Source organism: Zeus faber (genome assembly GCF_960531495.2).
Source record: "Zeus faber genome assembly, chromosome: 8".
NCBI classification, from domain to species: domain Eukaryota; kingdom Metazoa; phylum Chordata; class Actinopteri; order Zeiformes; family Zeidae; genus Zeus; species Zeus faber.
The window spans coordinates 9,547,863-9,573,299 of record NC_137195.1 but is presented as its reverse complement, the minus strand read 5'-3'; the positions used below and the strand labels follow the sequence as shown (position 1 = coordinate 9,573,299).

Below are 25,437 nucleotides of genomic sequence, written 5' to 3'. Positions count from 1 at the left end.
TTTAATTAGCTCCCTGTCAGCGTGTGGGGGCCGCCTTCCCCCGGCTACGTCCTCCCAGGACTTCTCACCTCAAACACCGCCCCCCGCTGCTCGGCGGAGCTCCGGAAGAAAGCTTCTCCCCACGCTCCCTTCTTCTGTCTCACGCTCCCTCGCTTCCTCTTTCAAGCCTTTCCTATCGCTCATATTCCCCCCTCATTGTGACGAAGGTGTGTCTGCTTAGCTCCAGGCTTAAATATACCAAGGACGCGACATTTTGACAGGTCTCTCGAGAACAGATCTCTTCAATGGACGTGGTAAATCACGTTGCGTATTCAATTCAAGTATCATGCGTTACCACTGGCAAATCATTCCTGTTGCAGAGTGCTTTTTCAGTCAACTTTGCTGTGCGTCCTCGAGGTGACGCGTCTCTGAACCACTGCTACAAAATGGATTGTTCTCTTCTAGGTGTTCACATCTGTTCTCCCAGGAATTTTTTCCACCGGGGAAGCTTTGAATCTGACTTCAAAGTGCCGTGACTGATGTGTGGTTAATCATTTTAAATGTTTATTTTTTTTTTTGTTTTTTTTTTGTTCCGGCTGTCTCCGCTCACCCTCACACGGCTGGAGCACGGCCCTCCGCCCGTCTCCCCGTCTCCCGCCCTTCTCCCGCACGCTCTCCCTGCCCGCTCCGCACGCCGTTCCCCCTCCTTTCGCTTCAGATGGAATCAACAACAGACACTCTGTCAGAATCTCACTGATTAGCACCCTGGAGACCGCCGCCAACAATTGTGCCACCCCGTTAGTCTGTACAGCGTGCCCCGCAAAAAAAAATACGGGATTCAACATTATTCTTTACAGTACTTTTATTATCGTGTTGCAGAAACTCGTCCGTGACTAGAGAAAGGTAGAATGTCCACGTTCCTCCAGGTGGTGTTCTATCGGGTTCACAAGGATATTTCCCTATCCGTTAAATTGTGCATCTGAATGAGCGACGAGCGACGAGGCGTGGCAATCATGTGCCACGAGGGGTCCACACATGGAGGCTTTCATTTCAGCCACAATCACAAAACCAGTTGATTTGAATTATTCCAAGGTGGAATCTGTGGCCCAATCAGTCATTTCAGGCGGTTGGTTGGAATGTAAAGCACATTCACGGTGGACCTCGCCATTTTCCTCTTCCCGTTGGTTTTTCCTCCCTCCCGATTCGTCCACCTTCAGGGACTGTGTTCCAAGGGGCCACAGTTCGGGGCAGGTGAGACGACTGGAAACTGAACCAATTTCAGACAGGGACCGGGACCGCAGGCTTTGACATTTAACTCTAACCTCTTAGATTTGGGGGTCAACGTAATCACTCCCTTACTCCACTCCTCAAAAGGGGAAGGGAAGGGTGAGGTGAGGGAAGATGATGGCACATGCGTGGTGAGGAAGCCCTCCCCGGGAGACATACTTGACCTTCTGTTCATTTCTTTCGGTGTTTTTTTTGGTGTGCACACAGACGGAACAAAAATAACGAAATGATCGCTGGATGTCTGCGTGTCCGTTTGTGTTTGCCTACCAGCCCGTCGGTACCAAGTCTGTCGACAGCAGCATAATATCTGAGATGTGACCGGGCACTCACACAATGTCACTCGCATACAAGTGCCTTGTTCCCCCCAAAGACAATTTTTCCCAGAGAGTGACACACACACACACACACACACACACACACACACACACACACAAACACACACAAACACAAACACATACCCTTGCGTGGCCCCAGCCGCAGTGAGATTGATGCAAAGCTCCAAGCGAGTGGGCAGGTGGCAGCTGTAGCAGGAAGCAGGTCCACAGCAGACCAAAGGGCAACGTGTGCTCATAAGAGCTGCCTGGATGTTTTGGAGATGATGGGGCGGCGTGGAGCAGCGGCCAAAAAAAAAAAAAATGGCAAAGCAGGAAGTTTGAAGGAGAAGAAAATAGTACAAGGTGAAACGGGGCTGTCACTTTAGCGTCATTTTTCTTTTTTTTTCCCCGTCGGCTAATTATGTGTCAGAATCATCATATTTATTTTCTTGCCTTTTTTGCGTATTAACTAGGTCTGCAGTATGTCTGTGCTCTGCTCCCTTGTCATGCTTGGTGGTGCTGTATGAGGTAGCAACTGGAACCCAAAAAGCTATATTGTAGGAAACTATAGGAAATATTTTTTTTAATTTTATCTCTTGGCTGGCTGGAAATAGACGTGGAAAAACATCTGCACCTTGCTATTGTCAGAGGACACATTCTCCACCCCAAAGCAATCTACATTCGAGGAAACAATTTCTACACCTGTAAAATTGTAAATCCTGAACCAAGCAGGTGATATTTTTAAAGTTGGCTCAATCAACATAATATGCTCCACAAAAAGCAGCCAGGGGCAAATTCACAAAGAATGGATTGCCGCCGCTGATAGCACCATAATTGGGTATCCATCGCAACCGATATCTGCACCTTCTCAGCGTCTGGTTCACAAAAGGTATTGGGCTAGGCTATTGGGATATGCTGGCGCCAACACGGCCTTAAAGTTTTGCAGCTTAGTGCAATTTTCCCTTGTGTTGCATCTGATCGCAATATTATTAATTAATAATAATTCATAATTATACTTAATTAGTAATATTATTTTCAAATCCCAATGTTGACAGATATGCTCTGATCGCGCAGCAGACCGGTGCCTTATTTTTGTGTTTGGTCCGCACTCCAGCTACCACCAGGTCTCTGCAGACGATAATAATTTCACTCTAACTGCGTGTGGCTACTAGCGCCGGTCTTTGAGAATTTGACTTTTTTTTTGCAACGAGGCTCATTTGCATAGAAAGGAGACAATTTTGCAGCAAGCGTATGCATTATACCTCAATTAATTGGGCGCAAATAGCGCAGGAGCACCGGGACTCTATTTGCGTGGTAGCGCAGTTAGTCAGTCAAGTCAAGTCACACTTTATTTATAAAGCGCATTTCATACCAGGGCAACACAATGCGCTTTACAAAGAAATACAATCAAAAACAGAACATAGTTGTCAGCTGGTCATTTTAAAAGAATGCCCCTGGAACAACAGCAACAACAAAAGCGGCAGCAACAACAACAAAAACAACAAAAACAACGACAAAAACAGCGACAAAAGCAACTACAACCGCAGTAGCAACAACAGCAACAGCAGCAGCGACGACAGAAACAACGACAACAACAACAGCAGCAACAACAGAAAACAACAGCAAAAGCAGCAGCAACAACAGAAACAACAACAGCAGCAGCAGTTAGGGTTGCATATCAGCTCTCGCGGGTGCTTTGCTGAGGTACACTTACAATTCTTTCTCTCTCATTTGCTCAGGTTCAGCGGCCGCAAAAGCCGCCCAATCCTTTTGTGAATTCACCCCCAACTCAGTTTTTATTTTCTCATGTCTCACACGGCCTTACAACAGCATCCTTTTGTCGACAGACTTCCTCACAGAGATCGACTTTTACAAAGAAAGTTCTTTGTTGCGCCTCGCGTGCCCCGCGAGCAGAAGGTGCCTTAAGGTAATACAAAGAACCCCTGGGAGAGCAACAATCTCGGGGAAAAAAAAGAACAAAACATCCCTCTTTTTGTGAAGCACGGCAAAGCTCGCGCTGGAGCATGATTTTCCCCCAGCCGACCCGGAGATAAATATGTGGTTAATAGTGTTATGTTATGTATGCGGTGAGCGGGAGCGAGGGGGAGAAACACATCTTAACTTCTTAACAGACAACGGTTTATACCTCATAGGACGCCGGGAAGAATGGCGGTTTTTCATTTTGAGTGGTTACCAAAACAAAAGGGAGAGCCGCGAAGCTCTCCCTCTTCTCCGGCACCTCCTTGTGGTGTGATATGCGGGTAAGTGGAATTGATAGACTACAGGGCACGGGCTTTGATGGTCTGGCGGTGTGTTAGCGGAGCTGACGAATCATAGAGGCTCCCGCTAGCTGTGCTGCTCGTAACATCAATCTGTTTTTTTATATCCATAATTGCTCCACTCATATTTGAACTTATGAAAAATATATACTTGGAAATAGCTTTGAACAAAAGTGCCAGCTAAATGATGTAATCTAACCGAAATGTTGTACGTTTCGAAGTTGATAAAAACACCTTATGGAAGGAATTAGGTGTCACGATTCACAAATACATATAAGGCAATAAATACAAATACACATGGGAAAAGGTCAATAAACACTACAATCTGCAAATCTGTACAAAGGTTTAAAATAATCGGAGAAATAAATGTATTTCTAAATCCACAAATTTGCTGTTTTGTGTGTGCTTATTATATTATGTTATCGTTATATCAGTTGCAAAAAATGGTCTTTAAATTACAATATCGTTTATCGTAATTGTTTCTGGGGCAAAATATTGTCAAACAATGGGTTATCGCAACAGGCCTGATAGTCAAGCAGAATCCCCCCAGCTGGTTAGGAGTTGGGGTCTGGTCAATTGGGGAATGGGAACATCTACTGACGTACGGTATATGGAGGCAGTAGCGCAGGGGTCAGCAGATAAATTTGGCCCTGAGACAATGTTTTTTCCGGGCTATTAGTTGAAGGGGCCAGGATGTAATGATCTGGCATAAAAGGTCGTGTTGAGGAGACAGCCTAGAAATAGTGGGCAAATGTGATTACATTATTGTCTATAGCTTTTTTTTCTAGTGCCGTATATTTCTCCTCACGTCGTAACCACTTAGGATGGCTGATGTGGTTTTGTTCCCTTTTTTCATGAGTTCTGTGTGGGACGCCACATTAATATCATGTTGAATTTAGGGCAAAACACGAAAGGTTCCCATCGCCGCAACTTCAAAGTCCGTTGTTCTGCTCTGCGCTGGGGAAACCGAGACGGCGATCCATTTGAACAATTCAAACATTTCACACCACACAAAAGAAACGATTAATTCAGACACTGAATTAAGAGTTTATTATGTCTGAATGATTAGCAGAGCAGGTTATGTGGAAACCAATTTGCTGTGCATAGTGAATGTAACCTTAAATTTGCACCTTTACGAAGAATGCTCAGGCGCTTATGTTTTTTTTACCATCAGGATATCAGCTGTTTCAGAAATACCGTTAATTAGGGGTCCATCCTGCAGGGCTGCATCACTATTGTTACCGTATATACTCTTGTGTTTTTTTAATTTTTATTCTCTGTGTTTTTCGGGCTGAAAGTACCTCAACCCCCACAACGGCTGAACGCAGAGACCTGGTTGAGGTCTCGTTAGAACCGGGACGTTTCAGACCTCGTTCGATTTTGATCGAATAATACCTAACACAACTACATTGAATTGTTATTGAATTGAATTGTCACTTCCCAGTTTGAAAGTGGTAAGTAACAGTGACTTACTCTTTACATCATCATTTAGCTGAGGCGTTTGTCCAAAGCCACTTACAGTTATTCATACACCGATAGACGCAGCCATCAGGAGCAATTAGGGCTTAAGTGTCTTGCTCAAGGACACTTCTGGACACTAGCAGGAGGAGCCGGGGATCGATTCGGCAACCTGCGTATTGCTAGACGGCTCACTCTACCTTTTTCATATTTCAGTACATATACTTTACATGCCATGTACTTTCAATTTTTTAAATGATTTTGTTGGGCAAAATAATTAAAAATAGAGGACGGCCACTATTGCAGTGGTGTGTTAGTGCACTTGAAATAGGGTATATTAAATTCATAAAGCCATAAATAATTCCATAGATCCCTGTACAACCCCCTCAAACCTGGTTTCCAAGGTTTCCTCTTGAGGACACAAAGCTACTGTATCTCCAGGATCAGCTGTGTCCCCTGTATCTGTATCTGTAAATGTAATTGAATTGTCTGAACTGCAAAATGTTGTCCTAACCTTATATATTTTTCATTTTATTTTCCGTGTGAGGCTTCACGCCCGTTCTGCAGAGCAAGGAGGCTTTGGCCGGGCTTCCAGAATTCTATACGGACCTTCAACGAATCAGCCTGTAGTTCTGACATGTAGCCGCACCACTACCACCATCACGCACGCGAATATCCAAACGAATATGTTTGAAAAGATCTCCGTCGTGTATGTCTCGCAGCGTCATCGGCTGTTGACAACTGTTGAGATCGGAGCAGTTTCATTTCCCTAAGATGTTCTTCAGCGTCGACATCCACTTACGTGTCACGTCTCATCCCCCGTGGATTTAAGGAGGAAAATACTCAAGCCTCTTTCAGAGAGGAGACACCCACTGAAAATAGGCTCCCATGAAAGCAATGGGGGAGCAGCATAATTAAAACTACCTCCTTATGATCAGTGTCAACCGAGATTGCGAAAGTAATAGAAAAAAGTAATAATTGATGTATTCTATTTTTCTCTGAAAGAAAAGAAAACTAGCTTGGTTTGCCTTTTTTTTTTGTTTGTTTGTTTGTGTTCTATTTTTTTTCACGTGTCCTAATTTTTCCCCCGCGGTAAGGGAAGAGCAACGTAGAGAAGAGCCGATGCCGGAGAAGAAAACATTGTTTGCCGTTATTGTCGTGGTTCTACAAGTTATGAGGAGATTTCATCATCAACCAGCCACGGGCTGATCAAAGATCGGGCCTGTTTTTAAAAGCAAGTGAAAGGAAATTTGGAAAAAGGGAGAAAGAAGTGCTACAGTCGACTGTCTATTCAGCTTCAGTTGGGCTCCACAATGCATTCACCTCGTTGTCGTCACCAAAAGCACTCTGCTGGCATTGTTGCCCGCCCGAGGTATGTGTGTGTGTGTGTGTGTGTGTGTGTGTGTGTGTGTGTGTGTGTGTGTGTGTGTGTGTGTGTGTGTGTGTGTGTGTGTGTGTGTGTGTGTGTGTGTCTGTGTGTGTGTGTGTGTGTCTGTGTGTGTGTCTGTGTCCCTGAACTGCCTGCGTTACATTACCTCTTTGACACCTTTTCTCATCTATAGCCCGGTTCAGACGCCGCGCTGCAAGAATATTTTTCTTTCTCAAAGTCCACACTTTAGTTGAGTTCTCCGCCGCCGCTGACCATTATCCCCAGCCCTTTTTCTGTTTTCAATCAATTTTGTGGCCCTCTCTCCCTCCTCGATTTGTGCCTAGGCCCCCTTTACCCCCCGCGGAGGCTGAGTTATTAATGCCTGGGGAGGCAGAGAGATGATTTCATTGCGTATTCAGGTGTGGGGGACGGATGGATGGCTTTCAGAGGCAGCCAGGGGATGAGAGCCTATGTAGAGAATAAATATACCTGTCTCTGGCAGATGTACTGTGGGCCTCGCTGCTGCTGCAATGCAAATCAGCCCACTGTTCTCCCAGAACCGCCTCCGGTATTAGTCAGTCAGTCCGGCCCGGATCCCGCCCATCGCTCACTCGCTCGCTCGCTCACTCTCCCAGGACCGCGATGAGGCCGTCTGCACTGAGTGGTTTCTGGAGTGTGTTGTTCCCACCAAACCCTTTCAGTTTAAGGTTCCTGGGCGTCCATGATGCTATCGCCCGGAGGTTCATCCTGCCATATTTCCCTGATGACTCGGCCGTTCCGGTGTTCATTACCCCCTCCGCCCGTCCGCCAGATATGTAGGGCCGAGGGTGGAGAAGAAAGGTCGGCACGGAAGCGGTGATGAACGCTCTAGAAATGGGTTCACACGCTTGGAAATCTGACCTTGTTTCTAAAATATATCAGTAAAGTTACAGAACCTTGGGTTATAAAACCTTATTTTGGAGTGTGTGCATGTATGTGTGTGTGTGTGTGTGTGTGTGTGTGTGTGTGTGTGTGTGTGTGTGTGTGTGTGTGTGTGCACGCGCACGCGCATGTGTGCGTTTTATTTAGTTCTTTGATTTCCATCCTCTCCCCAGTTTGTTGCAAGTCACCCGAGTGGAAAGTTCTTGAAGTAATATCACCTTAAATCAGCTTAGGCCTCTGTCACCGCGCCAAAGGCGTAGTATGTAAATGTGGCGGCTCAGCAGAGGTTCGGGAACGCTCTAATTAGATAGCGAGGCGCTGGGTGACACCGGCAAACAACAGAGGGCGAAGCGGAGTCTAATTTGAAGAGCTACAGATGACACTGAGCCCTATTTAAACGCACATATGAAAATAGATCGCCCTTCCACGTATTGGCGGCCACCTGAGGGGCGGACAGGCGTATCCCCAACACTCTCACCCCAAGGGTCCTAAAACCAATCTACTCCGGTTAAATTTTTCCACTTACTCAGGATTTGTATTTCCAGTCACTTTTTTTTTATCTGGCTCTGTGTGGGCGAATAATGAAACACATTTTTCCGACGTTATGTGAAAATGTTCCGACTGCTGCTTTTCGTACAGGCAAGATAGGTGGCCGGCTAGGGCCACCTATCTTGCCATGAGGTGGGGAGCGGAGAGGACGCACAAGGCGCACCTGTCTCCCTCTCCGACGGTACAGACGATGCGCGCGTTCGTGATGCGTGCGCCCGCCCGCGATCGATGCGCCAAAACACTGTTTTTATTTTATTTTACGTCTCCCTATGGCACAAAACCGTGCGTAATGGGGAAAGTCTCTCCGTGACTCTTCCCCGATCACCCCCTCTCCGTGCATTATGCGCAGAAAATAACCATAACAAGTCAACGAGTCGTGCCCCGTTTGTCCGTGCCCCCTCCCCACGCTGTTTGTAGTTGTTTTATTTGGAGGATCGGGGCTCGGCTCTCCCTGTTGCTCTCCGTCATCGGGACGCACAGAGAGCCACATTCATGTCCGTGTCTGGGCGCGGACGATCCACACATATAAAAATATATTTATAATTCCCCTTATTTAAGATTCCTCCTTCAAATGCTATCCCCGTGCGTTTTGTAAGCTTCTGTCTGTTTTATCCTGTTATTGTAATGCACACTGACAGAGAAAAACCCCAATAAACCCCGACTGCTCGACTTGAAGAATCTCAGTCGACTGACGTGTTTCCGACTGATGATGATGGTCGTCGACTTTAAGGGGGCAGCCGTACAAATTACATACTAATAATGACTGTAGACTAAGGACCTTGAATCAAAAGGACTATGATACCCTCAAAAGGCACTAATTGTAATCTGCCTAAGACATACATTGACTGTGGTGTCGCGCTGTTACGAAAAATAAGAAAATCTCAAATTAAATGTCTCTCGACGCCTGGAGGCAGTAACTGAACCAAGAGAGAAAATAATATCTATTAGTTTGATAAAATGGGACTCTTATGTCAGCGCTGACAGAATGGGGAGCTACAATTTTAATCGGCACTCTCTCCACTGTCTTCCATCCTCACACAGGACGTCATACCCCCTCCCCCCTCCAAACATTCATGCAAAAATAGTCATTCCCTTTTTTGATGCAGTGCTGCAGAATACAATAAGAAGCTGATGTGGGAACAGGAATTTACATTCTTGCTTTCAAGCTGGGCAACATTTGATTTAATCTGCATCCGGTGTTGTGTTCAAACCATAAATAAATGGGTAATATTTGAAATACAGCAATATTAACAGTGCAGAAAACGCTGGGCCATTGTTCATTTCCGTATGTAAAGCATCTAAAATACCCCAGGAAATCCTTAGAAGCCCTTGCAACAAGTGTTTGGCATCCGAAATGCAAACCGAATTCAAATGGGTTTCGTCTATTCATTGTTGGGTAAGGAGAGCTAAACAATAAGCATTCCGCGAAGCCGCAAACTCCTTGTTTACCTGCGAAGAAAAATTATTTAAAGCCCCTTTTCTTTTTTTCTTTTTTAATTCTGCAACAAATCTGCCCGAAAATGATTCCCTGAAAAGGACACCAGGCAAAACCCCGACGTGAGTGAAGCAGGAGACGAGCAGGGATTGATGTAGCGAGCGATCCTGTCCGCGCGGTGACAAATGCTCTGTAGATATCCAGGCCATTTCCGGGAGATGACATTCCTGGGCAATCCTAGCCTCAGATGGCTGCCTCCTGCTCGGGGATGATGAGACTTATACGGGGAGCGGTCTGCAGGTTTCATTTACAGAAGCAGCGGGGAATAATATAGTGCTAGCGTTTGGATGTGTCAGGTCCCATATCTCTGGCTCTTCTATTAGAAATAGATCCCAGTGTGAGACAATTAACCCCTGGCCCTAACAGCGGATCTGTGCAGTAACAGCCCAGCACGGTGCAATAAATCAAACCTGGAGGGAGAAATTCTCCTTGGCTCCCCTGTTGGTTCGGCTGCTGCTCCCAGAGATGAACTCAGTCTGTGGGGTTGTGCGCAGGCTTCCTGCTCGGAAGGTCCAAAGGTGTGAAAGTCTAGAGGTGCGAAAGTCTAAAGGTCTGAAGGTCTTAAGCGATGCGAGAGGAGATGTAGGTGAGGTAATGGAGGCTGTGGGTGAGTGCATGTCGGACATTTTTAAAAGCCGGGAGCGCCGCTGCAGTGCGGTCTTCTTAATAGGGAAGCATCCGAGTGTCAGGGTTATCATACCCGTAACATGCTAAGTCACAGACCAGTGGCGCGCGTTGCTTCACGGCTTGACGTTCTGGCGAGCTGTGGCTGGAGTGGCCATCCGTAACATCGTCTGCGTTGGGCGGAGGTCCCAGTTCTCCATTAAAAACTGTCTTTCCTCGAAGGCGGTCACTTTCTTTTTCTCCAAAGCTTCCCTTCTTCTCATCGATTGATTTTGTTTCTCTTCTTGAGGTGGTGGGATATTTTTCCATCCGAAGGTGTCGTTCAACCTCGTCCGTGTGCGTCCTTATGGACAGCTTAGCGACTAGGACTCCAAACTCAGAGATTAGGACTTGGGACTTGACTCGGACTTGAGTGCTCAGACTCAAGTCCGAGCTCTGGTGTTGGCTGTTTTTCTGACTGGCACTCTACCACTCATTGGTTTAATCGACATAATCTTGATAACTGTGAGTTTGTTCGGAAGGGGGAAAACAACAGGCACACGTAAGATAAGATAAAACTGTATTAATCCTAGAGGGAAATTCAGGAGCTGGGTGTTACCCAGCAATAACGTGAACTTACTTAAAATACAGCGTAGTCTATTGAACAATATCCCCAATCGATACATCTTATTCCAGGTGAAACATGTTAGATCTCAGTAATGGAGAAGAAAAATGATTATATGGCAAATGGTCTGTTCTAATGACCCCAAGCTAACAGTTCAAATCCCTCATGTTCAGTAAAAGTAATGGATGAGATCGCCGCTCGGTATTGGCACTTCCTTGAAGTTGGGGATTCAAAATTGATCGTGGGTACTGGAAAAGGCCAAATCGGTTCCACCCCTCTATGAATTATAACCACGGTGACCTCGGCCGCGGGTCTGCATCCGCAGCGTTGCATATGGAAACCATTTGTTTAATGGCAGATTATCAAGAAGAATGTGGGGCGATAAAGCTGTAGACAAAAGGCAGGGGGTCACCTTCAGGAGCCGCTGGGTGATCATCTCCATCCTTAGCGTGACGCCGCCCTCGCTCCGTAACTATCGCTGGCACAGACTCTGGTCATGTGACCCTCTGCCCAGTGCTCGGGTTGTAATTCTCACACCGCTGTGCTAATGGGAGATATGGCAACAGATGCAGGGAGCAACGACAATAACGCATTATTCAGTGCCCGAGGGCCACAACAAGCCAAGGCCATTAGATATAATTTTTAAAAATGAGTCTTTTGCTCTATGGAATGTGGCCTTTTGTGATGTATTATAATAATGACCATATTCCCCCGGGGCTCTCTCTTGCCCTCCCCGACCGTCCACTATTCCTATTTATGTTGGCTCTTGTGTCTGCACTTGGGGGTGTGCGTTCTCGTTTGTGTTGTGGGTTTTATGGGCGGTGGATAACTCACTAAATGGGGAATAATTGTTTTTATTTATTTTTTCTTCCCCCCAGTGTGCTTTTAGGTTTTGGAGGTTATAATAGCTCACCTTAAGATTTGTTTTCCCGGAAATCATCTACGGCTGCTGTGAAATGGCGTCCGGGTGAAGGTTAAAGTGGGGACCGGTTACAGGTGGCCTGTTTGGCGTCCGTCCCATCCGCAGTAATGGGAAAATGATCAAAGGTGACATGATGGTGAAACACGCCCCAGATGAGGCGCAACTACACATAAAGGAAAGACTCCGACAGCATGCGCCCTTTCCCCGCTATTATGGGGGAAAAACCTCTGAAGTGTGGCTTGGATTCTGAATTCCGAACATGAAACGGTGAAACCTTTTCGTCTTCAATAATCAATATTTTTCTTTCTCTCCGTAGTGGCGGGCTGCACCTTTGATGAGGACTCAGATCCCAGCCTGTGCGACTTCACGCAGGGGGAGGAGGACGACTTTGACTGGCAGCTGTTCAGGAGCCACAATGCAGCGCACGCCAGCTCCGACCTACTGCGGGGTAGGAATCCTGCTCCCCGACACGTCTTTTTAGCGAGTATTAAGGTGGAGGCAAATCGGTGATTTTCGGTTGACACCCTGGTTTATCGTCTTATCGTCTTATTCCGAAGGAAAAGATGCTTGTTTGTGCAAAGGCTCAGCACTCCCTGATTTGTGCCAAGTCAGATGCCGGGTGCCTGGGCTCGCACAGAGGCCCGCTCTATTTTTCATACGTCCCCGGCCGACGCGTCAGGAATTTGCGACTGAGTGCAAATCAGCCTTGAACGTCCACAGCGTTCATAATTCATCAGCTTTAATCAAGGAGGAAAGCCAGTGGCGGCTGCCTCCTCGCAAACTCCAGGGATGGTTTTATGTTAAACAGACTCGCAGGGAAACCGGCGACGTCCTCCCGTGGATATCTGCTGCTGGGACGTGGGGACGTAGCGCGGATTTAGTTGCCATGGTTCCTCTCCGGCCTCTCCATTAACACAAACCGGGAGGGAAAAGAGCGCATTAGCGACTTCACATATTTTCTGCAGAAATACTGTGAGTGCCATTTGGATTCTGTTCCCCCCACTGTGGACATACAGTGTGATTAGAGTATTGATTTATTCCTGTATAACCAATCCATCAATTGCTCAGGGATGGGTATTGTTGTGGGAATAAGACACCGGAGAGGAACCGAGGCAGGTATTTATAGCAAACATTAACATTTATATAACGTTTATAACAAGCTTGTTAGACCCGGACACACAGTTGGATGATAGACAATGTGGCAGGTACAGCTGGAACTGACGGAGGTGGATTAAAACGGACGGATGGGAAGATACAATAAACTGTAGAGGACAAGATATAATTAGATGTCTCATTTGGGATGACGTATTTGGGATGGAGGGTGGACTGCAATCAGTCATGGGGAGGGTTTTACAATGGTTCCAAAAAACCTCCCGCAGGGAGAAACATTTTTCTTAGAAGGAAAGACACATTAGAATTTGGATTTATAGGATGACAATTTCCTTCTCTCTCCCCACCGGCTCCTTCCCCCGAAACGAATACCTGCCTTACTTGATGAATCTTGACTGTCATCTCAAACTGTTCAGCCGTGTTCACCTTTCCATCATCAGCATTCAAGGCTGGATCTCCCTGCAGCCAGCAGCCAATTCAGGTCAGGTGACAGGATAATTAATACTTTTCCCTTTGGGTTTAATTAAAATCTACTGCCACGTTGGATGACATTCACGGCCATCTCGGGCTTCCAATAAAACCGAATAACACAGGTGGGTGGAAGCAGGTACTGTATGTTGCAAGCGACGGGGCCGTGTCAAACTCCGAGGGCCCACTCTCTGCTATTGACAACTACTCGGCACGTAGTCAAAGCCATTTCTCATCCCCAAATAGGGAGCATAGGCGAGGCGGGGTACTTGTGATTTTCCCCTGACATTGCATTGTGAGGGCAGCGTCATTACATGAAGACTTTGTCATTGTATAATTTAAGGTTATCTTCACTGTTGATATGCAAGTTTTTGTTTTTTTTTGTTTGTTTTTTTCTTCCTTTTTAATCCCACTGTGTGGGCTACCGCTCATGCGTCACGTTTGAGTCTTGCTATCAACCATCTGGGCCTCCGAGGTGGGAGGTAACTTGTATTTATGAGATAAGGCTATTTACATTGGACCAGTATTAACTTTCTGGGGCTGAAACATTGGTGTCGGGGGAAGATTAGTAAACACAGCTGAGATAGCAGCAAGCGTGTGGCTCCCTGGAGAAATTAGACTACATTTCCAATAAAAAAAGGGAAAAGTGCGTAAAAAAAAAAATTAAGTGGCATAGACCGCGGTGCAATATATGAATACAGTTTTTTTTTCTGTTTTATCACATTCTTTTTATTTCAATTAGATTTTTTTCATTAGCTTTTTTTTTTCTCTCCTATTTTTTAATTATGCAAATCAGGCTTCCAGGATGATGACCTTGCAGAGAGTGTGTGTGTTTGTATGTCGAGTCTGGTTAGTTTTGTGCGAGAGACAAGGATTTGTACGTAAAGACACTCTCTCTCTAAAGTCTCTTTATAACCATTATACCAAAAAATCGTTTGTCGCCATTCAGGGACATCCTTTGCCGACCAAGCGCCAAAAGTTTATTTTTTTCCTGCTGAGAGTGTAACACAACCTTTTGAGCACGGTCTGTGCATCAGAGCTATTGAACGGTAAAAATACAGAAAGTGTTGACCTGCACTTAACACATCCACAGCCAGTGCGATGTATGGGGAACGTTTCAAATGCCCTTTTGAGCCGCGCCATGCCATATCTCCCAGGCTTTATTCCCAGTAGGAGCGTTATGCCACTCGAAAGGCGTTCATTAATGCGTTCAATTACAATTTTACAATTACAATTTAGCAAATGTCCAAGAAAATTTAAGATGAGATGCGGTGTGGGGAAAAAAACAAAACAAAAAGAAAAAGACTGACACTTTTGAAGAGGTTGTCAATTTTGTTATTTTGCTTGAAAGGTATCCAACTTGGAAAATGGGTCCAATTTAGCTCACGCCAAATAAGACGATAATACGTAATTGCAGCGCTCCCCGCATAGACGCGCTGCAGCGTTCGGCCTCAGATCCTCTCAAACTTCCACACCTCGCTCTTAAAAAACATGAGGGGTGATTAATTACATTTGTGGACATCAGCCCTCACCATAGATTAGTCTAATGCTAAAGAGAAACCGCATTTGGAAGTAATAGTGTCGGGGTTGCCATGGGGTCTCAACGCGGCCTGTTTCACCAATTACCTTTCCTTTTAGTCGAGCTGCAGCGGACTGTGACTAATTCATGTCCCCTTCTCCCCCATTCACGTATTTACACAAACGACAAACAGGCGGCAGATAGGTATGGTAATGCAGCCCCCCTTTTGGCTGCAACGCTTTCCCAATTAAAGGTGACTTTACAGGCACGACCGGAGGGCTTTTATTCACTAGGTTGTCAGTTTAACAATGTAATTAAGGCTCAGGCGGCACAATTGGAATCACAGTCAAACAGACTTCCTGCGCGACTCGCCCAAAACCCGGGCAGCCAAGGCAACCTACCACTTGATGGATAATACTCAGCTCGTGGGAAAAGGGAAAAAAAAAAAAAAAAAGGTTAATGAACGAGAACGCAATAGAAGCTTAAACCCCTTATGAAAGTGGACCGTGCGTTTTAAAATGTCATTTCTCTAATTACATAATGCGAGTATTCTCTTCCAAGTATCATTATCTGGAAACTGGAAAGTGACCCCGTGCTCCGCCTGCTTTCGGGAATGTCCCCGTTGGTGATCAGCGAGGCGCCACAATGAAAATTCTCAGTGGCGACTGAAAGCCGAGGCAGAATACCAAACAGTGAATATTGAATAACGCGATACCGGCGTTATTCAATTCATTTGCTAAATCCGTTCCAAGATTTCAGTTTGCCTCGGTTGAAGCTCTTTTTTTTTTGTGAAGTTTGTGATTGATTTAGTTTGCAAGGGAAGCGGGTATTGTGATCGATGCGAGGTTCACACAGAATATACAAGAATGTGGAGCGTACAAATACAGGCACACACTTTCTCTCACAGTTTTCATTAACTTTTTTCCTATTATCAGAGATTATTACCCGAGAAGATTACTGTATAGACATTTGTCTAGTCTATGTGTCATGAAGATTCCTCTCTTAAACTTTGCTTTTCGGAGCGCGTTTTTGGAGTGCGTTTTCCCCAGCCCAACTTCTGTAGGTGGGCTGGGGAGCCCCAAACTGCGACCCTGAAATGCACCGCGCGTTCGTGCACGCCCCCATGTAGGCGCTCATGCACGCACCGGAGGCGTTTCCATCAGGACGGGGGACAAGAATTACAATTGTACAACACCGACTGCACCTTTCAACGCCATGGACGGTGTCTCAGCACACTGGGAAATGAGGTTTTGTCTCTGGAAATCCAGCTCTCGTGGCCGGGAGAGCGGCGCGCTCGAGGTTGACACGGGCACGGAATTGTTTCGGCTCTTCCGCGGGGACGCAGCGAAGATATGAGAGAATCCAAAAAACCTTCGCGACCAAGCTGTCAGTGTCGCACGGGAGAGGGGGCCTCGTTAAACCTGCGGAACACGCTGGGTTTTCCGCTTCCCTCCAAAAATGGCCGACAGCTTCTGCCCACCGTGTTAAAGGAGGCCACTGTGGACTTCATCGAAGAGATTTGTCGGCGACCCGGGATTGATGTGAAGTCGGGGACCTTGACGCTCGCCCCCCCCTCAGTTAGCTTCGCCGCCTCGCGGTTTGAGGCGATGACAGCAATAGAGACGAGTTCAACATCCACGGCGTCCGCCTTCAGCGCCCATCATAACGTTTTCGAATCTGGTTGTGCTTCACCAGATGGTAGGCGAAGGTCCCCCCCCGAGCTGCCTGTTTCCGATCACTGTCATCGGCGTCCGCCCGCCGAAGAAGGTTGCTAACGGCGCAGCTTCCCGCTTGGAGCCATCGCTTAAGATTGACCGCCGCCACACCGCGCGCGACTGAAGACGTACTCTTGCCGCGTGTGCAGAACGCAGCGTTTCCGTTTGACAGCTTCCTCCCGATGAAAAGGGAAAGTCCTCTGCCGTTCTTTAGGGGAGACCCACTTTCTCTTCGGCGTGACAGCGAACTGTTACCGTGCTGACAGATTCTGTCAGACGGAGCCACAAGCCTCAGAGGCGGCGGCGGCCCTGACAACGACACACTGATTGACTGATGCACACATTCAGACGAGTCAGTGTTGAATTCAGAGAGTGTGGGTGCATTGATTGGGCTAGGTAATAATGAGTGGGACGAGTTTCACATTATTTTAATGGCGGTGAAAACCGGGACGATATGGTCGTGAATGTTGAAAACCGGGACAATGCCTGGACAAACGGGGACATCGGGTCCCTGTGGACCGTCAGTGTAAATGCAGAGTGTACATTTGTGTGCTTTGGTAAGTTTAGCGAGTTCGGTACACAACGGTGAACATCGAGGGCAAGAATTAAGTAGTTAAATATTAAGTAGTTAAGTATTAAGTATTCAAATGTTCAAATTCCTTTCAAATCGATGCAATGTGAAGAAAATGTTAAGGCTGTTAGGGAACGCGCAACAGTGTGACGGCGCAAAGAGCAGAGTCAAAGGCAGCAAAGCGGTCGCTGCAAGGCAGTGAAGGTGTCTCGGAGGTGGAGGTAGAAAGGTCTTCTTCGGGGGGTGCTTTCCCGGCATTTGAGAATAAATATTACAATCACGCCTCCTAATGTTGAAATGCAAAGGCTTTAGAAAAGCACAGGCGAGGGGGAAATTGCATGTCAACTTGTGTCGATGGTTTCCTCGGTTACAAGAAAAACGGAACCGTTACTGGCGGTTTGAGACGGGAACAACAGGCGGTGCAATTGAGGCAGAATGCGGCGTGTGATATGCCTTTTTAAGCCTTCAACCCATTCGGTTGTTAGTGTCGAACTAGCTCTGTGATTAAGTAAGTTGACGTCAAAACTCTAGTCTTACTCCATCCATTGGCATTCCGGTGGCCCGACGCTTGTTTTGCTGCCGGGGTCAAAACGGTGCGTTTGTGATTACCATGTTGCTGACTGGCCATTTGAATGGCGCTGCTGCTCTCCGGTGTACGCTTCATTTTCATTGCAAGGTAGAGCGCTTTGCTGAGGGGGAATGAAACACGGCAGCGTTCTCCTGTGGGAGCTTAACAACCACCACCGGTTTATGAATGGAGGCGCCCACGACGCTCTCCACACGTCCCAGCGGGGGAAGCCAGTCACGCTTTAGGCCTTCTTAAATGGCCTCTGTATGCAAGCAAATAAACAAGTCGTCGGCAACCATTTTTTTGAGACCCAGTGTTTTTTTTTTTTATTTAAGTTGTAATTTTGAAGTGGCCAATGCTTAAGATACATTATTAACAATAATAAAAATTAAAAAAAAATCTTTGGTAAAAAAAGAAAACACTCTAATTCCATCCATAGGTTTTGTTACTGCAGATGCAGGGAATAGGAGGGAGAGCCGGAACGAAAATTGTTCCAGCAAGACACATTTTAATCCAGCACAAACATGCCACTTTCTCCACCTATGGAGCTCTGTGGAATGCATTTTCCTGCATAGCGAAGCTTCCAGGTGACACACACGGTGGACGGCGCTCAATCTGCCTTGATGAGAAGCATATTGATTTGAGAGCGGTCTCCGACGTCTCCATCGTCGAGTACCCAGTGGCTGAGGTTCCCTTTCTCCTCCTCCCGCTTTTCCTCCTCGCTGTGCTCATTCACTTTTGTTTCCTCTCAGGTGCAATCTAATTCAACAATATTAACATAATAACTCTTGTCGTGCACAACACATAGTCAGTAATTGATATGTAGGCGCCGCTCCTGGGTGGAACCATTTGCATTTAATTGTGTTAACTGATATGATAATGAATGTGAAAGGCCTGATGCAAGCACAACCACTAGCTGAAGATGGATGGATATTTGAATTATACACAATAAGTAATAAATTACATCAGGCCTCAATGGTCTCGCGCTCTCCCTCCCATGGCTGCCTGTCTCTCAGCTAGAGGGCCAGGATGTAAATTCGCTGCTTCACATCTGGCTCCTCTTCACTGTCCTCCGATGGCCTGACTCCAGTGGATCTCTATTCAGCCGCCTGTCTGGCTTTGCCCCTCACAGGGCTGTGGGGAGGGGAATGGGAATGGAGCTCCTGTGGGTAAAAGTAAATGTGTGCAGGGAAAAAAAAGTGAAAATGTAGGGAAAGAATAATATAGAAGTAAAAAAAAAAACAATGTGTCAACATGTGTCACAAATCGACTTTAGAAGTGTGAAAATTGACCGTCCAGCCTTGAAGCCAGATGTTGACTGCAGAATCTCAGCAGAGATTCTCAATTCTCAAATTGAATATCAATCAATAGAGTTGACCCTGCAGGACGCACTTTGTCAGCATTTTAAACTGTGTTAAAAAAAAAAAAAATTATAAAAAAATTATATATATATATATATATATATATATATATATATATTGTTCTCTCGTCGGTATATAAAATACAACCCCTTTTCCCCTTAGATGCTATTATGCATTTTGTGATGGTGCTCAAACCAGTTGTTGCCCGATTCCTAGTTTTCCGGCCAAGGAGTGATGGGCCAAAATCGTCCGTACGCACTGCAAAGTGGTGGCGGTGGTTTGAGAAGGACATATAGCAAAAGATAATAGATATTAGATAGATAGATAGATAGATAGATAATATCCATAATGTATGACATGATGTAGTCCAGGTGACCAGGTTCCTTTTTTTTCCCAGAGGAACCAAGCTACAATGCAATAAAAAGGTGAGGCATGGACGCAGGACTCGCAAACGATTCGACCGCCCCGCACAGATCTTCAAAATGACTCTGGTGTGACTCCTTCGATTGAGTGGTTTGTTCGTTTTGTTCAAATCGTTCTACTGACTGAGTCATCAGAACCAACTCTCAAAAAAGAGCTGGGCATTTTTATCACTAATCCCAACAGCAGACTTTGACAGCGTTGTTTAACCAAACGTGGACAAATTAAGCATTGTGCTGAGCATGGAGAGACATGTTGAAAAGCGTTACCCCTTCCAGTGCATGTGATGGTAACGCCTATTATTCTAACTATTATGAGGATTCTTTTGAGAATAATTACAGAATTATTACTAATATGCACAGGTACAAGGGATTGTTTGGTATATGGAACACCTCCTCAGGTAATTCATAGACCAAAAAAATCAGCTTACTGTAATACAAATGTAAAACAGGAAAGTATAGTTAATTCACATTATATAATATAACATAATAATATATAATATAATGTTGTGTAATATAATATAAGGAGGAGTCCCAGTAAGGAAAGAAACATTTTAGAAAAAAAAACAAAACATATTCTTTTCGATGTACAATTTTTACGAAAGGTTTTAATGACCAAAGGAATCATATCAAAACATAAAAAAAGAATGTAGGATATATGGCCCTTAACTTTTATTGTTTTACAATTCAAAATGATGGAGTGACTTTTGTTTTAGTGTGCTGCCCTCTTCTGCTCTTCTTTCCACCAGGGTGAGATAATTAGCTTCTCAAGCTCCACCAAACTTTATTATCCCCCATTATTACATATAATAATCCCATTGCCCTTTAAATTAGATTTTATGAAGCAGTTTGATATTAAATGGTCACTGAAATTGGTTAAAACAAAGATGGAATGGCTGTAATTAGTCATTGACAATATTCAGTTCAATAATTTTTTTTTGTATGGAATATGTATTGGTATGGAAGTGACTCAGCCGTGTTTCAGGGTTATTTATCTCGAAATAGAAGCAATTCCCCCATCAAAGTATTATATGAATCATGCTTCCCTCTTTTGCCAAATGAAGAGTAAACCTTTAAGTGCTGGGTATTAAGAATACAAGGGGTTATTACCTTAATCCTTCGTTGAACTGGGTTACAGGATTTACATTTCCTGTTTCCACTCAAACCTATGGTCATTTTAAATTCATTTTGTAGAGGCAAACATGAAAATTCATTGCATAATGAACGAGCATGAAAAATTAATGACAAGGGGAAAATAAATTGGATGTGAAGAGAAACATTTTTTGGTGAGCATGAAAAAAACATTACTTCGGCAACTTAAATCATTTTTCTGTTTGTTCTAAGAAGTTGCTTTTGAGTGAAACCGATGGTTTGTAAAATACTAAAATAACGCAAACAAGAAACTTGAGCATCATTTGCAGATTGGGTATTTTCAGGTGTGTTTGCACACTTGAGTGGGTTTGGTGCACACGCTGCTGCTGCTGCTGCTGCTGCACCCGGGCGTGAGGGCGAAGATCAGGACGAGCGTAAACATTCATTTACACGAGTTAAAACACAGAGCTAAAAATGATGATTGGTGGAGCTGTTTCCTCCAACCTTTCCACTGCGGTTTGATTCAATTGATCGCCGCCCTCCGCACTAATTGAATAATTAACATGCTCCACTGAACCCGGCCTGCGACAGATAAGAGATAAGGATCAGCTCAGGAACTCAGCTGCATTGTACCTCGAGCTTGAACAGGGGAATTTAGGAAATGCATCATCTTTGAGTTTTTAATATGCTGTATGATATACAGTACGCTGTATCTGTAGGTTTACTGAGGTATTGTTTACCAATTATTTAGCAATTTTGACATATCTGATCATTTTTTTAAATAACATTTTCTATAATTACTATTATTATTATTATTATATTGATGTATTCATAATAATAATAATAATTATAATAATATTTCCAATTGTTTATTTATTTATTCATCATTATTATTATTATTATTATTATTATTATTATTATTATTATTATTATTGTTATTATTATTGTTATTATCATTATATTGATGTATTTGTTATGATGATAATAATCATAATAATCATAACCATTATAATAATAACAGTATTATTTTACTATTGTTTATTTACAATTATTTTTATTATTATTATTATTATTATTATTATTATTATTATTATTATTATTATTATTATCATTATTATCATTATTAATGCTATTTGCTTAGCTTTGAGTATTAAAACCGCAACAAACCCAAAACAAACAAACATACAGATAATCTGCAGGAAAACGTCTGCGAAGGTGCGAGTGGTGCAGCAGCAGCCGGAGCGTTGTGTCCTCACTCCACTCCACAGCAGGTGTCTCCACAGAGCACTCCCGGCCTGTTACCACTAATGACCCCCGGGGATGCTGCACTCGGAGCTGTCTGCCACCATTTGCTCAGGCATTAATATGTGAGCGAGACCGGGAATCCAAGCCATGTGCGGGCAGGATAACGTGTGCCCAGCAAAGCCAACGCCGGTGCGAATGGCCTCGGCGGATCCAGGCGCGCCGATACGCGCGTACGTGCACGGGGAACGGGGAAGAATGCTGAGTTCCTTTCTGTTTGTCCTGCCTCGCTGTTTTGCTTCTTGTTGGGCTGGGTTGGGGGATTTGATGCCGACGCCATAAACAGAGTTGTGGAAGCCCTGTATCAGTTTTATTATGACAGTGCCGTTATGAAGTTCCCGCCGGCGGCTTCCTTTGTCCCCTCGCCGAGGGGCCGCGCTCTCTGCGGAGAGCCATAGAAAACGCCATAATCGTAACTTCTGAGGAAAGTCATATTCTTTTATGCCCTCATAGTGCTTGCTTATCGTGTTTTTCATTCCGGCTCAAAAACAGGGAATTCGCCAAATCCGGCAGTGTGGGAAGCATTAGGTTTGAGAAACTTTCTCATGAAGGGGAGGCTTAGGTTTTTTTCTTTTTGTTTTTTTTTTTCCTCTCCTCTCATCCTCCGACGGGTTTTCCTTTGAGGTGGGCGGGGACGGGCGGTGGCCGGGAGCCGCTCGGCCCTCGCGTGGCCCCAACACAGCTGCCCCCCTCAGTTCCACTCGTACCTGTTTTTCACCTACTTCATTTTATTTGGCTGCTTTCATTTTATTTGATTGCTGATCTTTGGGTTTATATTTGTTGTTTACCATTGGGTTTATTGTGCATCGCCAGATTTTTACTGTTCATCATTCATTTTTAGGTTTATGTCTTTTTTTTGGTTTACTGGTGATATTTGTCCATCTTTCCGTTAGTGTTCAGGTTTATTGTACATTGTCATTTTTTTATTAATTGAATTTGAATTTGAATTTTTTTTTAGGTCTATATTGTTATATTAGGTCTGTTAGGTTATATCAGGTTAGGTCCATTATGTCAGGTTGCGTCTGTTTATTGTATATCGCATTATTTTCTATCTATCTATCTATCTATCTATCTATCTATCTATCTATCTATCTATCTATCTATCTATCTATCTATTTATCTACCCATCCATCTATCCATCCATGTACTGTATGTGCAAACTCCATCCGTTCTTCCACTGCCAATGTACCACGCAGGTTCTCTGCTCACTTGTTTTTCTTCCAACTGCGTTTTTTTCCCCCCTTTCCCTAAATCCATCTCTCCCCAGTGTTGTTTCACACCCAGCCGTGGTGTGATACTTGAAAAGAGATGACATGGCAGTTTGAGTTGGTGCATTATAAATGTCTGCCCGCATGCACGGTGAGAGTATTGCGATGCTTTGGAGAGCAGCCATCGCTCCTCTGCTGCCCCCGTGATCGTATCTGTCGGCACATTTGCCCTCAGGTATCTCGTCGCATTTTCCCCCGTCAAATGTTTCAGGACGCTACACGAATACCAGGATGTGCATCGTAAAAAAAAAACAAAAAAAACTCAACTCCTCTGTCTGCTCCGTCAGCCTGTCTATGCCATGCACTCCCCTCCCGATGACATTCTGTCCCCTCACACCCAGCGTCGCAGGGAAGATTATTTATTTTTTTTGCGATGCCTAAACTTTCTGCAGATTCCAGCTTAGTCTATTAGGTGGTAATCTAATGATGCTGAACAATTTCCGACTGAAACAGAGCGGCCTATCTTTTTAATTGAATTAGGCAAAGGAGCAAAATAAAGCAGATATATTCCCTCAACATTCATCCCGGCTTGATTAGGGAAGGCACAGGCTGTTTAGCATTCCACTAGCTGCTATCTGCAGCTTCGATGGGGGGGGCAGATAGCTAAGATTTATTAGCCAAACATGCAGACAATTAATTAAGGAGAAGCTGGATTTATCCTGTTTTCATGACCCTTAGTGGGTCTAACCTCTGTACTCTGGAGGAACAAAGAAAAAGCATCAAACAGTGGCCTGGCAAGACGGACTCACATCCGTTCACGGTCTTAAGTACGCATGTTATTATGTCCCATGGCATTTTGTGTTTTTGTGTTGGTAAATTAGTTGTATTTGTATGTAAGATGTATTAATTTGCGCACATGCATTCATATTCTCTCCATGTATGCATATGTGTCATACATCAATGGAGGTCTACTAAGGCCATTTGAAGAAGTTATTTAAATTCCACAGGTGAGTAGGAAATAAGGATTAACATCAAAATTCAAACTATTGATTTAAATGGGAAATGATGTGGGAGTTTGTGTATGTTTCTGTCTTAGACAGTGTGGTTGTTTATACTACTACTACTCTTAGTACCTCTACTGATAATAATAATAATAATAATAATAATAATAATAATAACCTTTATTTGTGTAGCACCTTTCATACACATTCACCTCAAATCTATTAACAGAAGGCGATGAAATAGTAGAAATTTAAAAGAGAAAAGAAGCAAAATGCATTCAATAAAAATAGGTGAATGTAATACTTCATTTACAATTTATTTTGAATCGCTACTCCTCTTCACAATAGTTTAGTTTCAGGCCCTTTTCAGTGGATCCATCACTCATCATTTTATCTGGGTGAACCTGTCCCCCGACGTCTCTAACGTTGGGGTTTTACTCGCTCGCCGGTTCAAAGGCTCATCTCCGTGGGCACTCGCTGCCTTTCGCTCCCCGCAGCTCCTCGACATATGAAGACCTTCCCCCTCAGCGTTCCATCCCAGCTTTGGGCTTTGCAGTCTGTTCTCTGTTTCTTTCTGATGCGGAGCGGAGGGCCCGGTCTCCCCAGACCCGCGGACTTCGGGCAGATGGCTGCAAAGCTTTGTTTTGGTTAACAACCAAGCCGTCCACTTTGGGACCTGGGCTATTTTTCGATCACCTTCCCCATGACGAAGCGCTACAGAAGCTGTAAAGACTGGTGGTAAATGGATCAGTATATCAACCACAGATGCATAAAAAAACAAAGAAAAAAAAGAATGTCAGACAGGTAAATCCAAGAGTTTGGTTCCATTTATAAAAAGAAAGCAGTTTGGCTGAAGTATGACCACTTTGACTGAACCCCTAAGCAGAAAGAAATGATGCATCCGACATTTCACTTCTGGGTAGATCATATGAGCTTTTAAATCATTAGTTTGTGCATTCATGAAATAGATATAGCAAATAGAAAAGGCACTTGGACTATATGGTATGCTCTAATTTTAATGTGCATGAATCTGAGAATGTTGACAAAAATTTGGCACTCTGGTCGTATTTTCTGTATGCAGGTGTATTGCTGCGTAATGCTAATGTTAAGTGAATGCAATGTTTTTGGAATGTAGTGAGGTACAAAACTCCTTGTAATATTCTAAAGATGACCCCGCTGTCACGTGTCCACACTCCTCTGACGCCCCTCGCTTTAAGTCAGAAGGAGGCAGAGCGAGAGAGTTGACGGCAACGCCACGAGCATCACCATACCTGGGTATGTTCTCAAGGTTTTTTTTGTTCA

General features: G+C 44.5%; 1 protein-coding gene across 2 annotated transcripts in view; it reads left to right on the top strand.

The window, feature by feature from the left end:
- Window positions 1–25,437, top strand: part of ptprub (protein tyrosine phosphatase receptor type Ub) — a gene marked incomplete at its 5' end in the record, with an annotated part of 145,161 nt that overhangs the window by 32,346 nt on the left and 87,378 nt on the right. For both annotated transcript variants that reach the window (XM_080004954.1, XM_080004955.1), the window contains one exon: window positions 12,118–12,249. In XM_080004954.1, the coding sequence (XP_079861080.1) occupies window positions 12,118–12,249 (132 nt within the window). The remainder of the gene's footprint in view (window positions 1–12,117; window positions 12,250–25,437) is intronic.